This window comes from Panthera tigris, chromosome E2, assembly GCF_018350195.1.
Source record: "Panthera tigris isolate Pti1 chromosome E2, P.tigris_Pti1_mat1.1, whole genome shotgun sequence".
NCBI lineage: Eukaryota > Metazoa > Chordata > Mammalia > Carnivora > Felidae > Panthera > Panthera tigris.
The window spans coordinates 31105259-31130400 of NC_056674.1; the positions used below are offsets into that span (position 1 = coordinate 31105259).

The 25142-nt window shown below is 37.2% G+C and overlaps 1 protein-coding gene across 12 annotated transcripts in view; it reads right to left on the minus strand.

Moving 5' to 3' along the window:
* Positions 1–25142, minus strand: part of RPGRIP1L (RPGRIP1 like) — a 122699-nt gene that overhangs the window by 96275 nt on the left and 1282 nt on the right. For 11 of the 12 annotated variants that reach the window (XM_042968300.1, XM_042968301.1, XM_042968302.1 and 8 more), the window contains exons 2-9: positions 23639–23790; positions 23432–23523; positions 21680–21824; positions 18070–18368; positions 14135–14237; positions 12618–12761; positions 3331–3436; positions 882–1028 (exon numbers count right to left, since the gene is read on the minus strand). In XM_042968300.1, the coding sequence (XP_042824234.1) occupies positions 882–1028; positions 3331–3436; positions 12618–12761; positions 14135–14237; positions 18070–18368; positions 21680–21824; positions 23432–23516 (1029 nt within the window). In that variant the 5' untranslated portion in view covers positions 23517–23523; positions 23639–23790. The remainder of the gene's footprint in view (positions 1–881; positions 1029–3330; positions 3437–12617; positions 12762–14134; positions 14238–18069; positions 18369–21679; positions 21825–23431; positions 23524–23638; positions 23791–25142) is intronic. The other variant, XM_042968299.1, reaches the window with a different exon arrangement.

Below are 25142 nucleotides of genomic sequence, written 5' to 3' on the forward strand. Positions count from 1 at the left end.
CCTAATTTCTTATGTTACCTGGAATTTACAAAGAGCTGGCAGCACATCTTTTAAATAAATGAATGAATAAATAAAATTGTATACCTTGCTTTATCCTGATGAATGACATTTTTAGAAATAAACTGAGGGTTATCATTAATACCTTTATGACTAAAATGTAGCTCTCTATATTTCTTTCTAGCATTTATGTTTAAAGTTTTATTCACCAGTATATTGTGTAGTTACAATCCTTTCCCATGGATCAGAGTACTCTTAAAATTCATTTCCATTTTCATAATTCCCTTTTGATGCAAGTATGAGACACAGTAAAGATTCTCCCAAGATCAGAACAGAATGTAAGCATCTTATTTCATTGCTTTATTTCATTCTTTTTAAGAACAAATTTAAGAGAACACAGAAAGAGATTGTGCTCGCTGGGAGACGTGAGTCGTGATAATAATAGAAAGATGAGTTTTCAAACAACTTCCTAGGAAAAAAATTAAATAATTTCACAAAATTGCTGATGTTGCGGAACAGAATATCCTTCCTTCTCCCCAGAAACAGATGTGTATTCCTTTGTCTTGGTGTCTCAAATGGCTAATAAGATGTTAAGGCTGAGAAAGTTAGGTTCCACAGGTAAGTTTCAAAATGTGTTTTCTTTTTCCTCAAGAATCAACCCTTTAGGTGAACAGTGGATATCAGCATGTTGGCACATATTTTTAAGCACTGATGTGCCTTGCACATAACAAACGGACTATATTTTGCTGTGCTCAAAGCACTGTGTATGTAGTTTGGGATTTTTAAATAAATATACTGCTTAGAATGTCTCTACTTTACTTTTTCAAAACAGTTACAGAGAAGTTTTAACACAACTAATGGCTAATAACCTCTTGGGAGCTTACCTCTTCTATTTTTCTTTCAGAAAATGTCACGGAATGTAACTGCTTCTCAAGGCTGCAGCATTTTAAACGCTGCTCTTTGAGTTGCATGTTTAGCTCATCTCCATTTGCCATCAAGGCGTCATGGCTGATCCGGAGACTTCTCTGCTTCTACAAAACAAAATCTTTTCGAAATTATTTTTGGATTCCATGTTAAATAAGTGATTGCAATTTTATAAGTGAATTTACTCCTGAAGTTCACATTATACAGTTTATTCTTCACCTCACAAACAATGTATATGTGCTACTTGTCCGTGGAGACACTCTTGACCCAAGTGTATAGTTAGGAAAAGAATATAGTTTTCTTAGCACAGAGTCACATAATGCAAACTTTTTGTCCTTTATTTTACTTCCTTCTAGTTTTTGACTGGTTGATTAGTGACCAGTGAGTAAATTGGTTTTGGCAAATTTTTTTTCTTTCTGTTGTGGTTACAGTGGTTGGACATGCTGTCTAAAAATGCTGCCGCATGGGTCAAAAATAAATGCTGACCACAGATAATGAAACTTGAAAGGATTTGTCACCACAGCATATAAACAGCCTAACAGAAGGCTAGCTTCTAATTTTAATACAATTAGGTTAAAATTTTCAATTCAGTAAAATAGTTACTGACGTTTTTTCAATTAAAAAATTTTTATTCTTATTTTAAGTAATCTCTATGCCCAAAGTGGGGCTTGAACTCACCAACCTGAGATCAAGAGTCACATGCTCCACCGACCATGACATGAGATCATGACCTGAGCCGAAGTTGGACGCTCAACCGACTGAGCCACCCAGGTGTCCCTACTTTTTTTTTTTTTTATAAATAAAACAGGTGATGATATTAAAGTCTTTTCATAGAGACCATAGCCATAACATGTAATGGTTCATGTGCTAATTAAAATCACTTAAGTTCTGGGGCACCTGGGTGGCTCAGTCGGTTGAGCATATGACTTTTGATTTCGGATCAGATCATGATCTCACAGTCGTGAGATCGAGCCCCTCATTGGGCTCTGTGCTGGAGGTGGCCATGCTTAAGATTTCTTTCTCTGCCTCTCCCTTGCCCATGTGCATGCACAGCATCTCTCAAGAAAAAAAAAAGGATAAAATCTGAAGTTCTTCAATCATTTAAAATAAACATAGCTATTGAGTAACTGAAGTTCAATTTTTGTTAATCTTGGTATTATTATAACACATTATCTTTAACCAGCTTTTCCTGGGCTTCCTACCTCATTCATTGAAGCTGTTGGTCTGAACCTGTCAAACCTTTCTTTACCCAACATCAGTCCTCAAAAGAGGAGCCTGTGCTATAACAGACCCTTAACAATTGTTGGTACTGGAAGAAGTACCTGGCATCACTGTTAAATGGAAGTCAGGTGGTCAAAGTGACAGAAGGTAATATCATTGTTTTTTTTTTTTTTCTTTCCTAATTCCCCATGTTAGAAATGGCCCTCAGCTCCATGTGTTCTGAATTTCCCTCTTGTATCTATAGGTAGACAGGGCTATTGTCTCCACTCTGCAATTAGCCTTCTTTCTTTCATAAACCCTCATATTCACACGGAAGACAGTTATTACTTTGCATTTAAGGAGGTTCCTGCAGGATGGAAAGCACAAACCAGAGTACAAGTTTAAAAATATTTATCTAATTCAATAGTAAATTTAGGCTTCCGATGACCCTATGCTTTCCATCAATTTACTGCTTTCCTGGTCTCAGTACTTCAGAGAAAGTACTGTTTAATATGAATTGTATTCATCTGGAATGTTTGGGAGTTCATTAATTCCAGAACCTATGCTAATTATGCAGTGCCAATCAATAGGAACCTTCTGATGGCACATTCATGTAGGGCCACAATCTTGGTAAAGCAACCATAGGGATGAGGGGTCCCAAGTATTGTCGACCTGAATGGTCAAGAATTAAAAGAAGTACACTGATAGCTGCTGACATGACGGGTCTCAAATATTTTGTGATAATGGCAGACAGTGACAAAACAAAACACATCAAAGAAAGATTGAACAAAACCTGGTTACTGACCTATTTATAACTTGGTCTGTCTTGGCTATTTCATAAATGCTTAGAACTGAAGATATATGCAAAAACGTCTAACCCTTCAGTGCTATGTGCCCATATGAACTCAGAGAAGAGGAATTAAAAATAAATTTTCTTGGCATGAGATAATTTATGATAAATATGTTTATTATTTTAAGATGACACAGATATTTATAAACAGTCCAACCGGTTAGTTATTTCTTTAGCTATTAAGTTATATATTACAAATACCACATGAAGTGAAATAATACATGTTTAAGAATAAAAAGAGCATCTTTAAAAATAACTTTTTAGTGTTACAACCATTCTATTTAAAAAGTATAACCTAAACACTCTCTTTGAACCTTTGTGTCTATGTATCACCATAATAAGATAAATGATCACAGTACCTCTTGAAGCTGAATAAATTTTCCTTCCAATACTGAAAGAGCATTGCTTTTCTCCACGAGTTGTTTATGAAGCTTAATCATTTCTACATTGTCCCGAATGTTTGACCTTCAACAATGTGTTTAAGAAAAAGAGAGACAGAGTAAAAAATGCAAGGCAAAAGAAAACAACCTGTGGTGGAATCATAATTTTTCACTACAAAGTTACCTAGGAAAAATTTGCACACTTGCTTATCAGTCACAGGGTTTTTAGCTTAACATACACTTAGGACAGATGCATTATTTAAAGCCAACCAATCGTTGCTCTTGAACTTTCATAAATTCATAGATTCTCAGGATTTGAAGGGAGACCCAAATTTGATGACTTGGGTCACCTCTCCGACATCTTGTAATACGCGCTTAAAACCATTTTACGGCATCCTGAAAGATGGTGCAAAAGGACGTCAGTCTATACAGCACAGTGATCGTGCCGCCCTGCACTTCGGACTTATTTGAAAGAGGACTATCCTACTACCACTTTCCCCTAAGACAAAAATGCGCAAGACAGCCACTCATCTTCCTACCACTCCCTTGAAACAAATGGTATCATAAGATTACCATTTATTGGAGTTTCCTCCTGGAGTTTCAACCTTTCAAAATATTTCCCCAAAAAGTGACTTAGCATTTTATACTAATAATGCCCAAAGCTGGCATTTAAATATGTTGCAGATGTGCCTTTAGCTGTAAGAGATCATTTAACGTCCACAGGGTATATAGAAACTCTATATGCTGCAATACTAGTTTGTATTTTTCCTACTGAGATTAAAGCAAATGTAGAATTTAACAGGAAGATCTTGTTAAAGGTTAATCATAGACCTAAATGAATACCCGTTTTCAAAAGGCACTTATTTGCCTGACAGAGAAAGGTTCTTTAATACGTTTTATATTCAAAAGTATTTCAAAAATTGTGAGGCCCAGTTTTAGACTTCATTCTTTTTTTTAAAAAAAGTAAACATAAAAATTTTAGATTCAGAAAATTATTTCAGGACTTCAAGTAAGTAATTTTACTTCCAAAACTTTATCTAGTGTACACATATTGGAAAAATTGTCACAATGCCCTACTGGAACCAGAAAATGGACTACAAAGCTCACACATCTGTAAACCAGCTGAGGACTTGAAATACTTAATTTTCCTCTTTGATATTTGAAAGTTCATTGTATTTTGGCATCGGACAGTTAGTTGTCCTCACACAGAAGATAAACAAGTCCAAGAACCTGGATCGTACCCAGGATACAGTCTTAACACAATGTTAAAATGATTCTGTGCCGAAAACATGCTAACTAGTAGAGTTCTGAGCACACGTTCAGCAGTACCCCACTATGATTCCCCACTACGTGATCTGTACTCGCCAAAAACATCAGAACACGAAGGAAAAATATATTTTAAACAAGTCTAATAAAGACAGTATCCCCCCGCCTTTTTTTTTTCATAATTAGAAGTCAAAACATAGCTTAATCTGTTTTCCTCAGAATTACTTGGTTTGACCACTCGACAATGAGTGACAGTTATTCTATGCAAGGACAGAATCTTTTTCAAATAATTTCAAATCTTTTCTTATATTTTCAGTTGCCTCTGATATTTTATTCTTCCGGTTTTTAAGAATGTTAATATTTTCAAGAAAATATACATATATATGTTTGAGTAATAATACTTGCTTAATGATGTTAGCAAGAATTAAGTCCCAATAACCCATTCAGCCACCTAGGGTCACAGAAAAATAGCAGGTTTTAATTTTGAATTTTCCTTGCAAGGCCAAGGCTGGTAAGCATCTTCCAAAAACGCTCAGGGTGGTTTAACTGGTGGATGCTTCCTTGAATATTTTCCTTAAACTCCTTGAAGATCAAACTTTTCATTCAAAATACTGCCAAGAAAAGTGACTTAGTACTTTATGCTAGTAATGCCCAACAGGTGGGCACAAGGATGACCGAACTAGTTAGAAAACAACAATAATCATGTGGTGCTTTACACAGAAATCAGTTTGCGTGCAACACCTGCAGATGTCTTTAAGAATTATTTTCAAGTGTCAGTTTTGGGGGCTTTATCCAGGAGTCATTATTATGATTAGATATTTCTGAGGCTAACAGGGAGAAGGAAAGGACGACTGGCTGTTCAGCTGCAAGCGCTAAGACATAAAAGATCAAAATCAACAATGTGATAAATGTGGTCTGGCCTCTAGGAAGGCGTACGATGAAAAATCGTCTCCAATCTGACAACTGACTCAACATCCTTACACAGATGAAATGTGATAAAAGAATGAGGGTGGAAATGAGAGGGACAAGAGGGAAGGGAACGTCACAAAAAGCTGACAAGGGATGTGAGGATGATAAGAGGCAAGAGGGGGCCAGGGTCGGTGCTTAGAGGCTTGTCCTAGACCTCTTTGCACTAGGAGGAGGGCCTCAGGTTGGCTTCCTTTGAAGCACAGAGATGGGGCTCATTTTATAAGTGGTGTTTTGAGTGGCCACCACATCCTACTTTCTTGCTCTGTTTCACGCACTGTGATGGGAACATCACATCTTCAGGAGGATGACGTTCTAACAGAAAGAACAATCCACGGTAAAAATATTCAGAGGAACTCTTGACAGTCCTGAAGCGATTCATACATGCTGCATTACACATGCTGAAATGATCTGCAAACAGATATCAAGCAGACTAATTATGTGCTTTGTAAAAATAAATTTCTCAAATTTTTCAACAAGGATTTTGAAAAAACCTTGGGCAATTAAGTTGGAAAATGCGGTTTCTTTTCTTTTTCTTGTTTTTTTTTTTATAGACATATTATTTAGAATTATGATCAAATCTTCTACAACGGTTGGAAGAGATGTTGGCCCATCTCTAGATTAAAAACAAACTGAAATAAATTAGATTTTATGTTGAAAAAAGTAATCCAGTTCAACAACCTATGTGCCAAGTTTCCCTCATATAATTGGAAACAGTCAAGCAATAAACTCTGAAAAAGGAATTTCTAATGGAAGCCTTGAAAACACTTGACTCCGGCTTTGCTACTGGGTGCCATAATAAATCCAGAAACTTAAAACCTCAGATATACTGGAGAAGGAAAAACTTTCAGTGGAGCTATGTAATGTATAGTCTAATATGAATTCTTAAGAGGCAAAAATCTCCTCCAGTGAAAGTTTCTTATACTTCATTCCCCAGGCACATAATTCTCTCACTTCACCCCCCCGAACCTCCATTGCCATTTCACTCTGTTACAGTAAAGATTATGAATGCTCAAGAAAGCCTCTTGATTTTTTTGACGCAAAAATGTTATAATGTAGTATTTAACACCATTTAGAAGAGAGGGCTATAGAATACAGAAGCTAGGCTATGAGATTTGGGACAGTAGTTGAGTAAAATATTTATGACAGAATGGAGAGGCTCTTTTTGAATAATAGTTTTAGGCTGACTGAACTTGGGGGATAACAACCTTAGGTTGGTTGAAAACAACCTTAAAATTAAAACACCTCTACGGTACATTTTTTTTTTTTAAACGGTGGCAGACATTATGTAAGTTTATTGTTACAAGAAATGTAGGTCATTTATAGCTTTTACTAGGGATACACAGACAACCATCACTAGCGAAGTAACAATACTGAGTAAGATTACAGAAGGTTGCTAGTAAACTAAACGGAATGGCTTTACTAAAATAGCTGAGGAAAGTCTATTTGAAATGCAACCATTTTTGCTCTAAACTGCTACCTGCCTTCGTAGGTGAAAATAATGCTCTCTGTTTTAAGATTGCATAAAGGAAAAAATTCATCTGTGTCTATTTGCCTCTGGATCATACCTTTCTCGTGGTGGTGGGTCAAAATATAAATCAGAGCTCAGTGTTTTCCCACTCTTGACACCCACAAGGAATGGAGAGAAACATTACGTCAAGCTCCACATGCATATAACCACTCTTTTATGAAAATGGAGGGAGGACTCTGAAGGACCGGTTGGAGGCGGGAAGACCTGAAATCCTGGCTGATTTTCTTAAAAGGATCATTTTGAAGATCAAGTTTAATGGATTCCAGCTAGTAATGGGAATCTGAGAATTATATTTAATATATCAAAAAGCCCAATGGGAAATAGAGATTCACCAGCAACTAAGTTGCAAAAGTGAAGGTTTTGTATTGTTTTTTATTAAAAAAAATTTTTTTTTAACGTTTATTTATTTTTGAGAGACAGAGAGAGACAGAGCATGAGTGGGGAGGGGGCAGAGAGACAGGGAGATACAGAATCCAAAGCAGGCTCCAGGCTCTGAGCTGTCAGCACAGAGCCTGATGCGGGGCTCGAACTCATGGACCACGAGATCATGACCTGAGCCGAAGTCGGATGCTTAACCGACTAAGCCACCCAGGCGCCCCTGTTTTTATTTTTTGATAGAATTATACCAAGTCAGTTCAATAAAACAGGTTATCTCATAATTATCAGAAGCAGTGATTGGCATGATATAGGTCTTTGATGAATAAAAAAAAAAAGCACACTGAATTGATTAAATTAATAAATGCTGCTTATTCGGCAGACAAAATCTTTCAGAGACACGAGTTCCCTAGGGATAAAATTAGCTGCCGTTTAAAAGGTAGGGAAGAACCACTTGCCCGTTTCAATCGCTTCATTTCACAGTTGAGGTAGCTAACTGAGGCTTAGCGAAGTAAGGAATTTGGCCAGAGTCCTTATGTGAGGGAGCCGACAGTCAAATCCAATTCTAAAAGATCAATTCTTCCCACTCTTCTAAGTGGTCTCCTTCCTCTGAGATGTTCCTAGTTTTAGCTTTCTCTCCACTCTCAACTGTGCACTAACACATTGGTTTTACTATTAATTGTGACAATTTCTGTGGTTCAGATAAAGGGCTGAGAAAATACGTCAAGCTGCTATCACAGGACAATCTTAGATAATATTAATAATAAAAAACATGGGGATGAAAGAAATGGTATTTGAGTGTGATACTTTTCATTGGGCAAATTCTAAGGTATTCAAACAACAGTCCAAGCTTGGTGGATATATTTTTAAAAAATGACAGATCACCTGCCTGTAATAATAATGTGTGCGTGGTTATCCCCGGCCCCAGTTACCCTTCCATCCAAGGACCAGATGTGCCCTCTAAATTAGGGGGCCGGGCAATCAGACAAATACAAATTGAGGGGTGTTCTGCAAACAACTATCAGTGGGCTGGAAATGGGGAACCACTCCAGAATAATGGAAAGCTAAAAGACAGGACAATTAAATTCAATGTATGATCCCTGAATGGATACTAGATCAAACCAAAGCAAAACAAACCACAACCAGCTATTGGGAAAAAAAAAAAAAAAAAAAAGAAAGTTATAAAGGGATACAGTTGGGAAATTTGAATGTGGACTGTGTATTAGGTGATGCTACTGTATTGTTGAATGTCTTGAATGTGATAGCCATACTGTAGTTACGTAGGAGGATATCTTTGTTCCTAGAGATACTTAGAAGTGTACACAGGGTGAAATGATACATGCGTCTAACTCAGATTGGGGGTGGGAGGGAGGGAGAGAGAGTAGAGAGGAGGAGGAAGAAGGGAAAAGGCCTCACGTGCAGGATGCAGAAGAGGCTTGTGTCATTCACAAATACGCGAAGGGGTGAAAGGTACGTGTGAGTGTTCACACGACTATTCCTAAGACTTTTCTGTAGGTTTGTAATTTTTCAAAATAAAAGGCTGGGGAAGAACTTAAGAGAGCTAGGAAGTAATCCTGCGTGTGCCTAGAGGGGAGAGATGGGGCCCTTAAAGCCAAGTTGTTTCTGACACTGCATGGCTGCAAAAGGATTCTCTGTTTTGAGATTTGACAGTCCGCTGTCAACCAAAGGGAAGAGGGCAAGTCAAGAGTGTTTGGAACATTTATAGGTTAAATTTCCTCCACTGGGATATTAGGGAACTTACATGATTTTTAATTAAGAAGGTAAACACTGTAACATTCACTTAAAAAAAACTACTTGGTACAAACTAGTTACACATTTGGTAAGAGTATAAATATTTTTGGAGTTGAAAAAGCCAATAAAAGGTAAAATCATTCTGATTTTAATGTTCACGTACATGTGTTCACTGGTTACTGCTTTGCATTTAATTTAAGACGGCCTTTTTAATAAGCAGAAAATGTGCATTTTTATATTGTTTAAATTTTAATATGGATTTTTGTTCAAAACAACACAGACATTCAGGCTACTTGTAAATGATACAAGATTTTTTGCTAATGAGGCATTATGTAGAACATATGCAAAAATCACAACTCAGTCTTCCAAAATAGACCACAATCACAGGAAAAAACATGATTTTAATAAAAAACAACAGCACTGGGCTTTTACTTCAAAGCAATTAAGGGCTTTGGATAACCAACAGTTTATGTCAAGTTGATGCCAAACCAAACTGGTCTATTAAACACATACTATGAAGAGTTTCTGTAATATTCTATGAAAAGGCTCTTTGCCATAAATATCAAGCACTGCACTCTGAAGATTACAACTACGTTAGGTTCATGTTTGAGAACAAGGAGCCCAACATCCTGATCAGACTTCTAGAATTTCAAATTTGAAACAATGTATCCGTGAAAGAGAAGTTTAAATATGTTTTCCATTTTGTGATTTTTCTTTACAGTAAATTATACCAAGTTTTATATTCTCCCCAACATTTTTTTCAACAGTTTTCCATTAGTCTCAAAAAATTGCTGTGACACATAAAATTTTGAGCTATGTGTAAACATACAAGAAAAAAAGACTTAAAGACCTTTATTGGAAGTCATTTCTTCAGTTTTCAACAACTGTATTTCAAGGAACAATATGCTATTTACTAAAGTTTATTTCTTTGGCCTCTGCAGCAAAAGTTCCTTTACCTGTAATACTCATTTTGTTTCTACTTCCAATTCTTTTTTTTTTTATTTTTATTTAAAAAAAAATTTTTTTTAACCTTTATTTATTTTTGAGACAGAGAGAGGCAGAGCATGAACAGGGGAGGGGCAGAGAGAGAGGGAGACACAGAATCTGAAACAGGCTCCAGGCTCTGAGCAGTCAGCACAGAGCCTGACGCGGGGCTCGAACTCACAGACCGCGAGATCATGACCTGAGCCGAAGTCGGACGCTTAACCGACCGAGCCACCCAGGCGCCCCACTACTTCCAATTCTTGATGTGACAAAAGAAACTGCTACTGAGGGAGGGCCATAGTTTAGTTGTTAAGGTAAACTCGTCTAGGTGCATATGTTGGTGTCTCTTGCTGACAATATTCGTAGGAGAAAACATGCATACCTGTCTATCACTCTATTTCTTCCGCTGTTCTAGTCCTAGGATTGAAGGGCTTTTGGATTTCCATTTCAATGAACTGAACACTCAAGTTCCTAGGTGATCATATCCCTTTGGAAGAGGGAAATGGCCAACACAGTATCCATCCTACTCGTTGGGAATTTAGGAAGTATAACACAGAAAGTGGTCTCTGATAACCTTGCTACTCAGCTGTCGAGTAAAGGTGGTAAGGATGGGCTCCAAGCTTGGGCTTTTGGTCTAAGTGTAGAATGTTCATTTTTAGCTACTATCTTAAATATGGTTGTTGGCAATTTATTAAGATCATATTCAGGGTTGGGGTCTGGTCCTTCAGCACTGTTCCTCACAAGGAATCATGTCTTGGTTTTCCAATCAGACCAAGTCTAAACCAGTTCTTCCTGGGGGAACATGGATGACTTCTAGGTATTCAAGCTGGTTCAGAATCAGGGTTCACATTACATCCCCTAATATAATTCTCAAAAAGACTCATGTTTCTTTTGCCCTGCCCTTAGAAGGGTATATAAACATCACTAAACATATAGAATTTCATTAGATAATTTAATTAAATTTTACACATAACTTTTTAGGAACAGAAATTAACAGAGAGAATACTAATCTTTTGAGTCTCTGAAATATAAAGCTTCTTGTATATTTTCAGCCCACTTTATTGTTTTTAAAACAAGTCTCATAGGCATATTTTCCTAGTTTTTTTCAAATATTACCGTGTCAAGTTAGTTTGTTAAAGGAGGACTAAACTCTGAATCTGAAATGAAAGACTAGAAAATCATACTGGTGTTTCTAAATGAGAACTTAGCCACATAAGCATGACATCATATACACTGGAGAGGGGAAAAACGAATAGAGGCTCGAGGTCTGGTTTGAAGGACACTAAGAGAGAAAGAAGAGACCTAAGAGATAGCAAATGCAATGTGTAGACCTCATTTGGATTCCAATTCAGACAAACAGGACAAGACAGCTTCAGGGAAGTTTAAATAGGGACTGGGTACTAGAGAATACTAAGGAATTGCAATTAATTTTGTTAGATGTGATAACGGCATGGTGCCATGTTAAACAAATTCCCTATCAGAGATTTATATTAGAGTATTCCTACGTGAGATGACATCCCATCTGGCTGAGGCTGATTAATTCAAGAAAACAAAGTTGAAGGGATAGGTTAAACAAGATCGGGATCATGGTAGTGATCATTTAAGCTAAGTGATGGGTACCTGGAAATTCAAAATACCACTCCCTCTACTTCTAGGTCTCCTTGGTCCACAAAAAGAAACAGAAAGGAAAGAAAAGGAAACAAAAGGAAAAAAAAAGGAACAAAGGGGAGAAAATAATTCAAGAAAGAACATGGTAAGAAGAGTCTTGCTGGAAACACAGTGTGGAAATACAAAATGAGGGAGAGGAATTAGAACCAAACCTGACAAAGGAGGATGGAAAAGAACATTGTAGACATTATAAAACATCAACACTGAAGGGGCAGCAAGTAGACTACTGAAGGGCTCCACTGTCATCCATGACAATCAACAGAATTTGAAGCAGATTTTGAATATTAGGAGAGGTGACAAGCATCTTTTTGGGGTAAAACAACCCCAACAACTTGGTACCGTATTACGGAACTCACTTTTAGTGCTGAAAAAAAAGTCAAATGAGGCTGGACTTATTCATAAGACATGCCAACAGCTGGGTCCTTGTCACACACCTTTCTCTCGGTGGGTGCAACTGGACGGCATCCGAACTTCCTACAGTTATGGTAAATGCAGCAAAAGGGGCCAAAGAGTGGGGGAACAAGGTGAGCCAGAGTAGGTTAGGGAGAAACATCCTTATACAGAGTTGTTGATAGCAGTTAGTAGGTCTAGAGCGGCTTCTATGAAGAATGTTAAGTGAAAACATGATTTTTAAAATAGACTAGACTTATCCTTCCATGGCATATGATAAAGTATTTTAAACTAATTTTGACCTTATCAAAGTGAGATTTCTGTTTTAACATACCTTTGATCTGTAGCCTGCTGTTCTCGAAGCTGAAGAAGAGAGAACTCAATTTCATTTTCTTTTCTCCTCAACTGAGTTTTCAGGATCTCAGCCAAGTGCTCTAACTCTTCTATCTGGCCTCTTTGTGACTGAATAACATTTTCTCTGAAATAAAGAACGTTTACAAGAATTTGTAGTTTGAGGAAAAATCTGCAGTATTTAAGATCAGGACAAAGAAAGTCCTTCATAATAAAGAGCAAGTAAGAGTTAAAAATTTTAGCTTAGGTGCCTCTGGACATAGTGAATAGTAGATTAAATGTGACGAGTTAGAAGTGCATATGGAACAATTCAAAATGTTGCTTTTTATATAATAATATCCTACGCAATAACCTGGACTTTGGTTCACTTCAATTCAGTAAGTATTGTTATTGGGTTACCTACTTTGTCCTCCACAACCTGGTCATAGATAATTTATATGCTTTTGCTCTATCCTATGTATATATGCATAGATCACTCAAATTAACACTTCAGAGAGAGAGAGAGAGAGAGCGAGAGAGAGAGAGAGAGAGAGAGAGAGAGAGAGCGCTCACAAGAAATTTGCAAAACAGAGGTTTTTTGCATATATTTATTTATCTCTACCATGGGTAGCAGTATCCCAGCGTAATGAGCCTCAGGAAACTGGTATGAACCTGGTTTTTCAGACTATTAGCAGGTAACAAGATTAGGTATAATCTTTTGGTTTTATTCCTTTACAGGATAGTCATGGCCGTGACTGGTATTTAAAATATTCAAAATAAAATAAAATAAAATATTCAAAAGAACTAGTTTGAAGCCCACACTATTCTTAAGCAATGGTCTAAAGTGTGATGCTTTGTTTTATGTTTTCTTTCCTCATTTAGAATGGTTACTTTTTGATGATCCAGGTAAAGGCCTGTCGATAAGGTGGAGCCTTATCTTCATTGCTGTGACTCACAGACACTGAAGCCATGAGGCTTTCATTAACTGGAGAGGTAAGCTAAATGCGGCAGAAGTAACTTTTTCAAAACCAGAGTATGATGAAGAATGCAGTGCTAGAGAATCACAGTGAAACAAAATCTGAAATCCATATGTATTTGATAACTCCAAACTTTTAAGCCACTCCCTCCAATTCTTTTTTTTTTTTAACTGCAAAAAGGCTAATTCGGGATTAAAAAAAAAATTACCTGTAATTTTTCTGAGCATGGAAATGCTGCCTCTAAAGCTTATACTATTCTAAATGACTGGGCTTTACGCCATTCCTTTGGGGAGAAAACTGTAATACAGAGACTATTCTATAAGCCCCTCCATTGATGCAGTCGGTTAAGTTGCTCATTTGCCTCATTTTATTGGAAACATGTTCTATAATATCTGTTCTTACCCCACGGATCAAGATGTATTTAGTGGAGCAAATTATTTGTACATAAGCCAATTGTGTTTAAAATAAAGGAAAGGGAGGGATCAAAAAAGACATGATCAATCAATAAATAAAGCTCTAAAATGACCATAAAAAGAATACATACAAATTTCTTATTTCTCCTCTGGCTTCTTCAAGTAAACTGTTGCCATGTTTTGTAAGCATGGGTTGTAGAGTTTCTGCTACGTCAATATCTTGGAAGCGAATACCTAGAAGTCAATCAGCAAGATTATAAAAGTGAAATTAGTAAAGAAGGACTCTTGATTTGCTATCATAAAGGAATGTGTATATAAGAAAATTTCCTAAGTACTGAGATACAGGAGCTCTATAGTGCAGAGACTTAGAAATCCATTGCCCAAGGGAGTATCATTGGCATCAAGTGCACACAGCAGTAAGTATTGCCCATTAAACAAATTCTGCTATGGAAACCAAACGACCTAGAAATAATTTGACTCCACTTAGATTTATAACTCCTAAAGTCATTCTGAAAGAACCACAGTCTTCAATTCAGGGCTTTACGACACAAACTCAGGTATGAATGAAGGAAAGAGATTTCAATGACTTAACTTCCCCCCCCCTCCCCCCCCATATTTTGGCTAAAGACTTTTATTTTTATTTTTTTATTAAAATTTTTTTTCATGTTTTATTTTTTTGAGAGAGAGAGAAAGACAGAATGCAGGTGGAGGAGGGGCAGAGAGAGAGGGAGACACAGAATCTGAAGCAGGCTCCAGCCAGGTTCTGAGCTGTCAGCACAGAGCCCAACGTGGGGCTCGAACCCACAGACTGCAAGGTCATGACCTGAGCCAAAGTCAGACACTTAACTGACTGAGCCATCCAGGCATCCCTGGATGTAGATTTAAAAAATGTTTTATCCATTAGCCATTCACATTCCTTGCCCTTACATTTTGAACCTGATCTTCATTTGTGTGACTCACAGAGACTGTGAGTGTGAATCAAAATGTTCTACACTTTGGTTTATTCCATCTCAATAAGAAAATTCACATTTAAACAAAGGTAAGTCAAGAAGTGATCATGAATGAGATTCCTTTAAATAAAAAATTTTGCTGCTGCCCTAAAAATATAGTTTTTCTTGTAAAAGTCGTTACATGCAACTTCACAAGTCTAGTCCCGTTGTTAAAAGTGAGACATGATTTTAATTACATGATTGGATTACACTTACAAAATAATTAAGTAACTAGAGTTTCAAGTAGATTAAATATGACAAATAATTTAGATTTTTAGTGGAGCATAGTCTCAGATACGAGGTATAGATAAAAACTCTTTCTTGGGGCGCCTGGGTGGCTAAGTCGGGTAAGTGTGCGACTCTTGATTTTGGCTCAGATCATGATCTCACGGTCGATGGAGCCCCGCGTTGGGCTCTGCAGAATCTGAAGCAGCCTCCGGGCTCTGAGCTGCAAGCACAGAGCCTGATGTGGGGCTTGAACTCACAGACCGTGAGATCTTGACCTGAGCTGAAGTCGGCCTCTTAACTGACTGAGCCACTTAGGCGCCCCTATCCTTAAAATAATCTTTTTTTTTTTTTTTAACGTTTTTTATTTATTTTTGAGACAGAGAGAGACAGAGCATGAATGGGGGAGGAACAGAGAGAGAGGGAGACACAGAATCGGAAGCAGGCTCCAGGCTCTGAGCCGTCAGCCCAGAGCCCGACGCGGGGCTTGAACTCACGGACCGCGAGATCGTGACCTGAGCTGAAGTCAGCCGCTCAACCAACTGAGCCACCCAGGCGCCCCAAAATAATCTTAATACTTATGGTGTGATAGTGGTTTGCCAATGGTTACATTGTAAAACATACACACTTGATAAAAATCTTTGTTCCATCGGTTCTTCACAGTAAGGATTCTTTCTACATTACAATGATCACACGTTAAACCAGTACTTTCCATGCTTTATCCTGACAAGGCACGCATAGAAAAAGGTAGTATTTGTACAGCAGCTGGAGGGCAAGGCTGCTCATAGCCAGAGAGGATCTACTGTTTGCACCTGGCCACCCTACGCTGTGATATTTCTGACAAGTGTGGCCTAAGTCCCAAGCTCCAAGGCAGTCTTCGAGTCTATTCAGATTACTAAGGTATCAACCTTGATAATGGTGCCTGGAGTTTACTCAGAAAGAGAACGTATTCGTCATCAATTAGCACTTTGTGTAGCTTCTACCTCTTGGACTCTGTACCAAGCAGTGAAAAAGGTTTGAATTAGTATGATTTTTTTTTAACGTTTATTTATTTTTCTGAGAGAGAGAGGGGGACAGAGTGCAAGTGAGGGAGGGGCAGAGTGAGAGACACAGAATCTGATGCAGGCTTCAGGCTCTGAGCAGTCAGCACACAGCCTAATGTGGGGCTTGAACGCACGAACCGTGAGATAAACGACCTGAGCTGAAGTCGGATGCTTAATCGACTGAGCCACCCAGGTGCCCCTGAATTACTAAGATTGTATAAACACAAGGAGAAATTCAAGCTATGTAGTCACACTGTAAAGACTGTGCAGCTCTTTTTTTTTCCTTCCATAAGAGAAAACTTCCATCAGACTCTTCTTTTTAAACAGCAATTCATAGTACTAGATTAGTTTGCCATATTCATCTAAAATCTGGGTGTTGCTTTTTTATTTAGTATAAAAGACCTTACAGACCTTAGAGATCATCTTGCCCAGCTATAGTCACAGATGCCAAAACTACGTTTTGGAGTGGATAGGTGACTTTTGAAAGGTAAAGTATTTTACCATGGCGTTATCATCTCTTGACTCTTTGGCTAATCTGCTGTTATCACTCCATTCTACAGATAGGAAGAATGAGGCTCTGAAAGGTCAAGTGCTCTCTTCCATGTTAATTAGCAGCAGAATAATTTTCTAATTTATAATTCATTATGATTGCTTTGGTTATTTTCAGTCTGTTGCCAACCTCACAAGCTAGAGTAGCTAAGCCCTGCCATCCCGCAGCTGTCTCCTAGGTGGAGGCCTTGGTGACTTCCAGAGAACTCTGCCTGGGGAAGAGATAGTGTCAATAATCAGTCTGGAGAAAAAAATAGAACAAAATTTTCTCCTTTTCTGTTTATATGGCATTTTTTTCCTCTCCTCAATGAATTGAAATGAAAGTTTTACATGATTTTTTTGTGTCCCTCAAAACGTTTGGTCTTGATGTGAAGCATGTTCCAAACAAAGATCAATTACGGCTATCATGTTATTTCCTTCCCTAGTTGATGAAATTTTAAAAATGTTACTTAAAATACTTACTGATCTTTCGCTTCATCATAAATAAATAAGTTCATCATGGGCGGAGAGAATTGGGGATTTTTATTAGAAGTATTTAGGTTCTTTTCATATTAAGTTTCATCTATGCAATTGAATTGCTTTGTAACCTGGGTACGTTTTAGGGGACTCATTTTCAAAACGAGGAAAGTGATTGACCTATGATCATTTTTGGAGACAGAGGAGGCCTTTATGGTCACTTGCTTAAATCCTTTCATCCTACCTGTAAAGATCAAGGTCAGAATGATCAGATGACTTGTCCAAGGTCACCAGACAGTAAGCAGAGGAGCAGGAACCCAGTTTTTGAAACCCTTAGTTATACCCATATTGCACTGTCATGCTGCTGCCATACGATGAAGGATTTAAACAATTCTGCAAATTTTATAAACAGCCTTCTGACAAAGAAATTAAGTGCGATCATAAATAAGCAAACTAGCTGGTTTCCTCGTTTGCCTGAGTCAATGCGATTTCCGTCTGCAACACAGAAAACCAACTCAAACTAAACTTCTATTTTACGGTTGCACATGTATCTCCCGTATCAGGATAAAGAGTTACGTTCAAGGTGTTACCTAACAAATTTGGGTGTGATCTAGGGATTCTTGAATAAAAGGATCTTCATGTTAATATTAACATTTTGTCAAAAAGCAAGTCAAAAACATTTTTCTTTCTAAAGTTACTCAAAACCATGAAAAATATGGACATAAAACTCTGTGTGTGTGTAAAACAACCTATTAAAAGAGTTACATTTAGGATCTAATGTAAGTCAATATAAGCTTATTTTACCTTTCCTGGGGCATTCCTGTGAGCCTGCATTTTCATTCACTTTTCTACGCCCCGTGTTAACACGAGACTGCACGTAATTGTACGGTGTTTGCCTGTAACCCTGGATTTGAAGTTGCTGTTTGGTTGAAATGAGTCTGTTTTTGAGGACTTCATTCTGTCTTTCAAGCTCATGCACTTTCTCTTGCAGCCGCTCAATCATTTCTTCCATTTCCACATCTCGTCCCAGCCGCTTGGGGCCGCCACCACCCCGCTCATATCTTTTCTTGTCATTAACTAGCCGTATTAACTTGGTGGCCATTCTAGGGAAATAATAAAAAGATGAAAAGGAATGTGAGAAGTCAGCATAAAATGCATTCTGTTGAAAGGAACATAATCACTGTGAGGACTTCAGTGCAGAACCTGAATAATAAATTTCAGGTTTTGATGTAACTATTACTGCCTGTGAAGAATCCTTTGATGATAATTGAAACCACTGGGCAACAATCTGCTTTATAGCACTGACAAATAACAGTTTCCTAAGGCTTATCATTTAAGGTTAGTAAAGAGAGGACACATATTTACTCCATATGTTCCTCAAATGCAATTTTTAACGCATGACCTTATGTAGGAATGCTGTATGCACTTAAATGTAGCTACAGATTGTGGATGTGGTGGGTTATAATATGCAAGCCACAGTAAGTTACAGTTTTGAAAAGTGTTAAGACTATGCAGCACTGCTAAGTTTTAGGTGGACTGTTTTCAGTTTCTCTAGAATTAAGACATATTACAAATACAAGAAGGTTAGAATGCACAGGTACGCATTTATAAAAAGCCCAATGAAAAATTCAGAGGAACCAAAATGTGCCACTAAATGCTGCTTGGAACAAGAAATCCTCGTGTTTGATGGCAGAAAGTAATCAGATGCAAGAAGCGTTATTTTAATGCTACCTTTAAATTTAGACATAAGTTGTGCTTTTGACATCTCAGGAGTTTATACCTTTCATTCTTTTAAGTTTTGATAAAAACTGGTTAGACAGAACAAAAGACAGAAAGGGCACATGGGGGTGATGTAATATACACGTACGGAAAACATGCCTGACAGTGAGTGGAAAAATGTTGGCAGGACAAGAAAGAAAAGGTGGCTTTGATGAGAGACACAAGTTCAAGACTTTACAAAATTGGTCGCACATCTTCAATAGCTGATTCTGGTTTATAGTGAATCTATTTTTATAAAGAGCCAGACGGAGATTGAAAATAAAAACTCACTTCATTTTTCTTTAAATGGGGTTTGCTTTATTTTACCATGGTTATGGACAGAAGCTTTTACTTAAGAGAACAAAAGTGAAATAAAAAAATCCTTAATAGCTTTGGGATGTCATAGAACAACCTTTTTTTGCCCTGAGCAGAGTCCTCTGTAAGAGCGGTAGTAATACAGGTCTATCTACACTTCTGGCTACCCGGCCTACAGCATGTGGCATCAGGGAGAGCTATGCATAACATAATCAGTTAAGATTGTTTTCTCTTTCCCTTGAGGCAAATCCATTAAACATGCTTTATAAGGGATACAGGATAATAAAAACCAAGATCCAAGAGTACCACAAACACTCTAGTAAAATAATCAATGGATTAGTTCCTTTTCCACCTAATCCAGAGAATGATATATCATTGGGAAATTGGGGCAGGTATCATAAGCCCAACAGAGCCACACACTCTATCTATCCCTTTAATGAGTTCAGCATCCTTAGCCCCGCCCAGTGGCTTAGCCACAGAAATATGGTAGCCATCCAACTGAGATGTCGAGCTAAATATCTGAATCTTTTGTTACCAAGAGACTTTCACAGAGATAGAGATTACATCCAAAGGACACAGGTTTAATATAAAAAGTCAGTCAACATGTGGAGAATAACAAATGACCCAAATTTTGAAGGAAAGAAAAGCACATCAATAGAGTGGCTTTAAGTTCCTTCAAGGATGTACAAATAAACTTTTTGTCAAGAAACCTAAGATCGCATGTTTGTACAGGAATAGCAATAATTTTCATTTGTTTCAGGTGATTATTTTGTAACATTAAAGAATCATAAGTGATCTGGTAAAGTTTGAGTACTTATTTAAAAAGGTGGTTTATCAAATCTACATTTATACCAACGTGATACTAATTCCATCTTAAGGATAAATTTAAAAGCAGTTCTGGACCGCCTGGCTGGCTCAATCGGTAAAGACATGACTCCTGATCTTGGGGTTGTAAGTTCGAGCCCCATGTTGGGTGTAGAGATTACTCAAAAATAAAATCTTAAAAAAATAAATAAAAGCAGTTTTACACATGTTTGTAGGTAGTGTCAGTGGCATAAAATTCAGAAAGGATTTAGAGCTTTGGGTCATAGTGGTCCTTGGTTCACTACTCTCAGGGCTATATAAAATAAAATTCCAAGAGCTTAAATGGCTTCAGCCTAATACCATAGGCTAGTGGCAGAGAAATAATAGAACACACGTATACAACTTGACTCCTAGCCGAGTCCTTTTTCTATTAAACTACATGGCTCGTTATTAGGTTGTTTTATATTTTCTGGCTAGGACAGATTACTAATGAGGTCAAGGTTGTGAATTCAATTATTTAACTGGTCAATTAGGCTTACAAAGGAAAAAAAATGGTTCTGTGGTCATAGACTGCATTCCTCATTCTGATAGGACATGTGTGTGTTACTGGTCAGAAAAGGAATCAGGTAAGCGAATCACAGGTCTTGAAAAACCATGTTATCAGGACTCAAAAATGAACTCAAAAGCCCCCCACCCAGCAGGTCAGTGAGTCATTAAAACAAAGCCCACAGAGTACAGATAAATTCTTAGCAGGATAAATTCTAATCAGAAAAGACCTCCCCCCGCCCCCCCACCCCCCCACCCCATACCATCATCTTTCTTCCATGGCTGTCCCACCTTTCCATTTAGCCTAGAACATGAATGTGAATACAGGCCTGTGCAAGCTTACAAATGGGAATGTACTTCTTTGTTTTTAAGATCATACATTCCAAAGATAGTAATGGTGTTTGTGAACAAGAAAGAATGAAAGAAAGTCTACTCTTAAGAAGTTATCCCTGTAAAAATTTCTTGCACACAAATCAAGTGACAATGTTTCTTTAGAAACAGTAAGGACTCTTTGAAATATAGGTTCTAGACTAATCCAAGCAAAGTTAAATATGTTCCAGACATTGAAGTGAGGTTTTCATTAGTAAACCCCCAATCTTAAGGGAACGTGTATCCTAACAAGTTAGAAGAGCTAATTACTTTTTCAAACTTTCATTTTAAAACCAAGACATTTAAAAAACAGATGCTTTGGCCATTTGCTTATTAAACTATAAATATTAAACCAGAAGTTATTTATAGATATGATACACTTGTACTCTTAGTTATTAGCTCTTGCTTTCAAATAGCAACTTCAGACATAATAAACACTCATAATCTTTTTGGTTTATTATTCTATTTTGTAAGATTTTCCATTTTTAAAAATTGTATTTATTTACAACCTGCCTTGTTCCAAAAAAGATTCCAGGTGGAGTTTTCAATTAAGTTTATAAAACAGCATATCCTCCAAACTTTACAGAGTCAGGAAAAAAAGCTAAAAGCTTTTTATCATAACCTTTTAATTTTATCCTCTTGCTTGTGGGCATGCTGTTTAAGTAAAATGTTCTCATCATGCAAACGCAAAAATCTGTCTTCCAGTTCCTCACGACTGATACGTGACACTGCCTGGCGAGACTTCACTGTCCGTGTTGTTGAAGTTTCTGTAAAAATGCCAAGATAATTAACAGTGGGATTACTTAACATAGTCTCTAAAAATGATAACAGTTGATATTAATATAATCTCTGATGCACTCATCTTTGTTCCTTTCTGACATATAATTAAGATTGTTGTAGAAAATGTTATAACATTGTTTATGTCACCAAGCAGAGGGGAGAATAAAAATCTTTGCTATTACAGTTTATGTGCAATCTTAAGGATTTCAGTAATAATAATATCCATTCAAATGATATTGAAATGACCATTCTTTAAGACTGTAAGAGAATTCTGATCGAATAAGATTTTTCAATTTATATGCTCAATGTTGAAAAAAACAAATTAAAAGTCAAAGTATCTGAAAGTTTTTTTTCTTTGTTTTTTTTTTTTTTTTATAAAAGAGTTGTAACAATAATTTGGTGAACACAGGATATATTTCAGAGGTATGTATGTGTTTTGGGTTACAGAACATAAACTGTAAAATTTGCAAGTCCACACAACGAAATCAACCAACCTTTACAAATTTATAAGCTATTTTACATATTTTAAAAGAACTTTTATATCTTTAAGCATGTGTATGTATTTTTTTTTTATATATGCTTAAATTTGGTATTTTCCATATCACTGGCTAATTTTCATCAATCATCCAAAAGAAACAAAGAGCAAACGGACAAAGATTAAAGCCCCTACGGTGCGTTCCTGAGGGCAAGAATTGAACTTAAAGTAGCAAATTCCAATAAATAGCTTTGCACAATTAAAATTTATTGGTATTTGGATACTTGGTACTCTACCAAAGACCTAAAACAAAGCTTATACATACTTTTCATTTTAAAAAATAAAATCTGTAGACTTGGACTTATCTTTTTCAATAAAAAGCATACTGACCACCTTTCTGTGGTAGTTCAAGGTGGCCACTTGAACTGTTGTAACAAACAGGTGTATGAAGACACGTCAGTGGAGTGTATTTTACATCACAGCCATCTCAATGACAAATGCACTGGCACGACATGCTGTATACACCAAAACATAGCTCTATACTCTCAACTGTTCCTCAAAGCAGTTATTTTACTTTTTCAATTTTAAAGTGCTTTTTGAGCTCTCTAGCAACCACCAAGTGATAAAAGGATACAGAAAACCTTTAATGTATATTAATTTGATAAAACAAAGTCAATATCGCTTGGATAAACAAACCATTTTGAGGTACTCTACTTGAAAGGCAAAAATTTTTAAATATGGCATTTCCTGCCATATAAAATTTCAACATAAAGAAACATTTTAATGGTGAATGTGATTTAAACCAGGCAATTCGGTTTGGAGGCTTGATGCTCTCTGCGTAGTTCCTACTGATGTGTGGAATTTTAAAAAGATGATTTATAACAATTCTTTATCAGAACAGAGGGGGATTTTACAGTTTCTATGAGCTGTTGATAATTGATGCATGCAGTAAAATACCATATGTTGTTCTAAACTCTCCGTGTGCCTGTTTAGTCCAATCAAGAGCTATATAGTTACTTAAACGGCTTCATTGGTGAGGATATCAGAAATACTTTAAATTAACAGAAAAGAAGTTACTGATCAAAGTTCATAACGATAATAAATAACAGCTGGCCGTACCTTGTAACCCTCCCATTCCAGAGAGGTTTAGACCTGTATCTTTCACAGGCAGGTCTCCTGCCGTCTCATCAGTTGGACCAGACATGGCCTGTCTGTGGAGAAAAGAAAACGCAAATAAAATCTTCTCAACATACAACATTATGCAATGGAATGAACCAAATAAAATGAATAAGGCACTATGACTTTAATGGACTTCTTAATGCTCACATGTGCTCTTGAAGAAGATGAAAGCTTCATTTTAAAAGTAATACTACGTTCAATCATGGAGACAGTGTTCCTTTCAACAGTGTATTTCCTATAGTTTGCTTAGGAAATGAGGTAAGATTATCATTCTTCCTTCTCTCTTCTTATTTCTCTGTCTGAAACAAAAACAAACTCCCCCCTAATTTAAGAAATACTTTCCTCTCCATCCCCCTTTCCCTTTTGTGCCCCCCAAAGCAAGCAGGTACCTTGAAAAAAACCAGTCAGAAACTTGATTCAAATGGTTGTTCTATTATTTACTAGCTGGTGAAGTCACCTAATCTGAGTTTCAGTTGCTTAATCTTAGTATTTCTTAAAAGGTCATCTTACTTTGTTTTACACACACACACACACCCCCTTACATAGTATATATGTATGTATACAAGTAAACTCTACCCCCAACATGGGGCTCAAACTCATGACCTGGAGATCAGAAGTCACATGCTCTACTGACAACTGAGCCAGCCAGGTGCCTCAGTTCCTTAACTTCAAAAATGGAGAAAATAATACCGATCTCACAGAGTTATTCTAAGGGTGAGATGGTAAATTAATAGCAGTGAGCACATTTGCCTGGGAGGTCAATACTACTTGAATATTAACTTCCAGTTTGGTGCGCAAATGAGTGGGTAGGTCCAAGTTTTGCAAAAAGATGCTTCATAAATTCGCCCACTGAGTTTTTGTTCTGTCCTGTCTCTGTCGCCACGAGGCCTAGTCCCAGGGCTTCCTACCTCAACATACAAGCTGTCCAGTTAATTCTGGCATCTTTACAGTTTCTATTCTTCACAGAGATGCCCCACAGTAACTCAGTTTTGTATGTGGATGTAAACGGTCCGTGCAATGTCTAGCATGCGGAAAAAGAAAGATTGCGTATTTTCATTTCGAATTACCTCGAAAGCCAAATGCAAACTACCAGTGAGATGCCCTAAGGCAGAGGTTCTCAATCTCTAGAACGGCGGGCCTAGAATGGAAAGTCCAAGAGAGTACCAAATGTGTCCTGTGCACCTCTGTCCTGTACTCTCAGAGGCTAGCACAGAGCTTGGCACATAGCAGGCATTTGCTAAATACTTGTTGAATGAAGGGAATCCATGGAGCTTTAGGGTCTGGGGACCCAAGAGATGGTTTATCAAATCTTGTATGCATATTTGTATATGCACACTATCTTTTAGGGAAAGGGCTCATAACTTTTACTGTAACTTACCGAAGGCTGAGAACCACTGCATTCAGTTGTGACACAAACAATTAACAGACATAGACCTGAGAGATCATCTCCTACTTCTGGAAACACTACTACAGAAAAGGTGGATTTTAGGAAGCAAATCATCAACAGTTTAAACATAGGACACTTGTGAAAATGCTAACGTTGCCATGACAGAGTTATGGTAGCTTTTAGGATCACGACGACGATGATAGTTAACGTTTACTTACTGAATGCTTACTAAAATGTGCCAGACACTCTTCTGAGTGCTCTGAT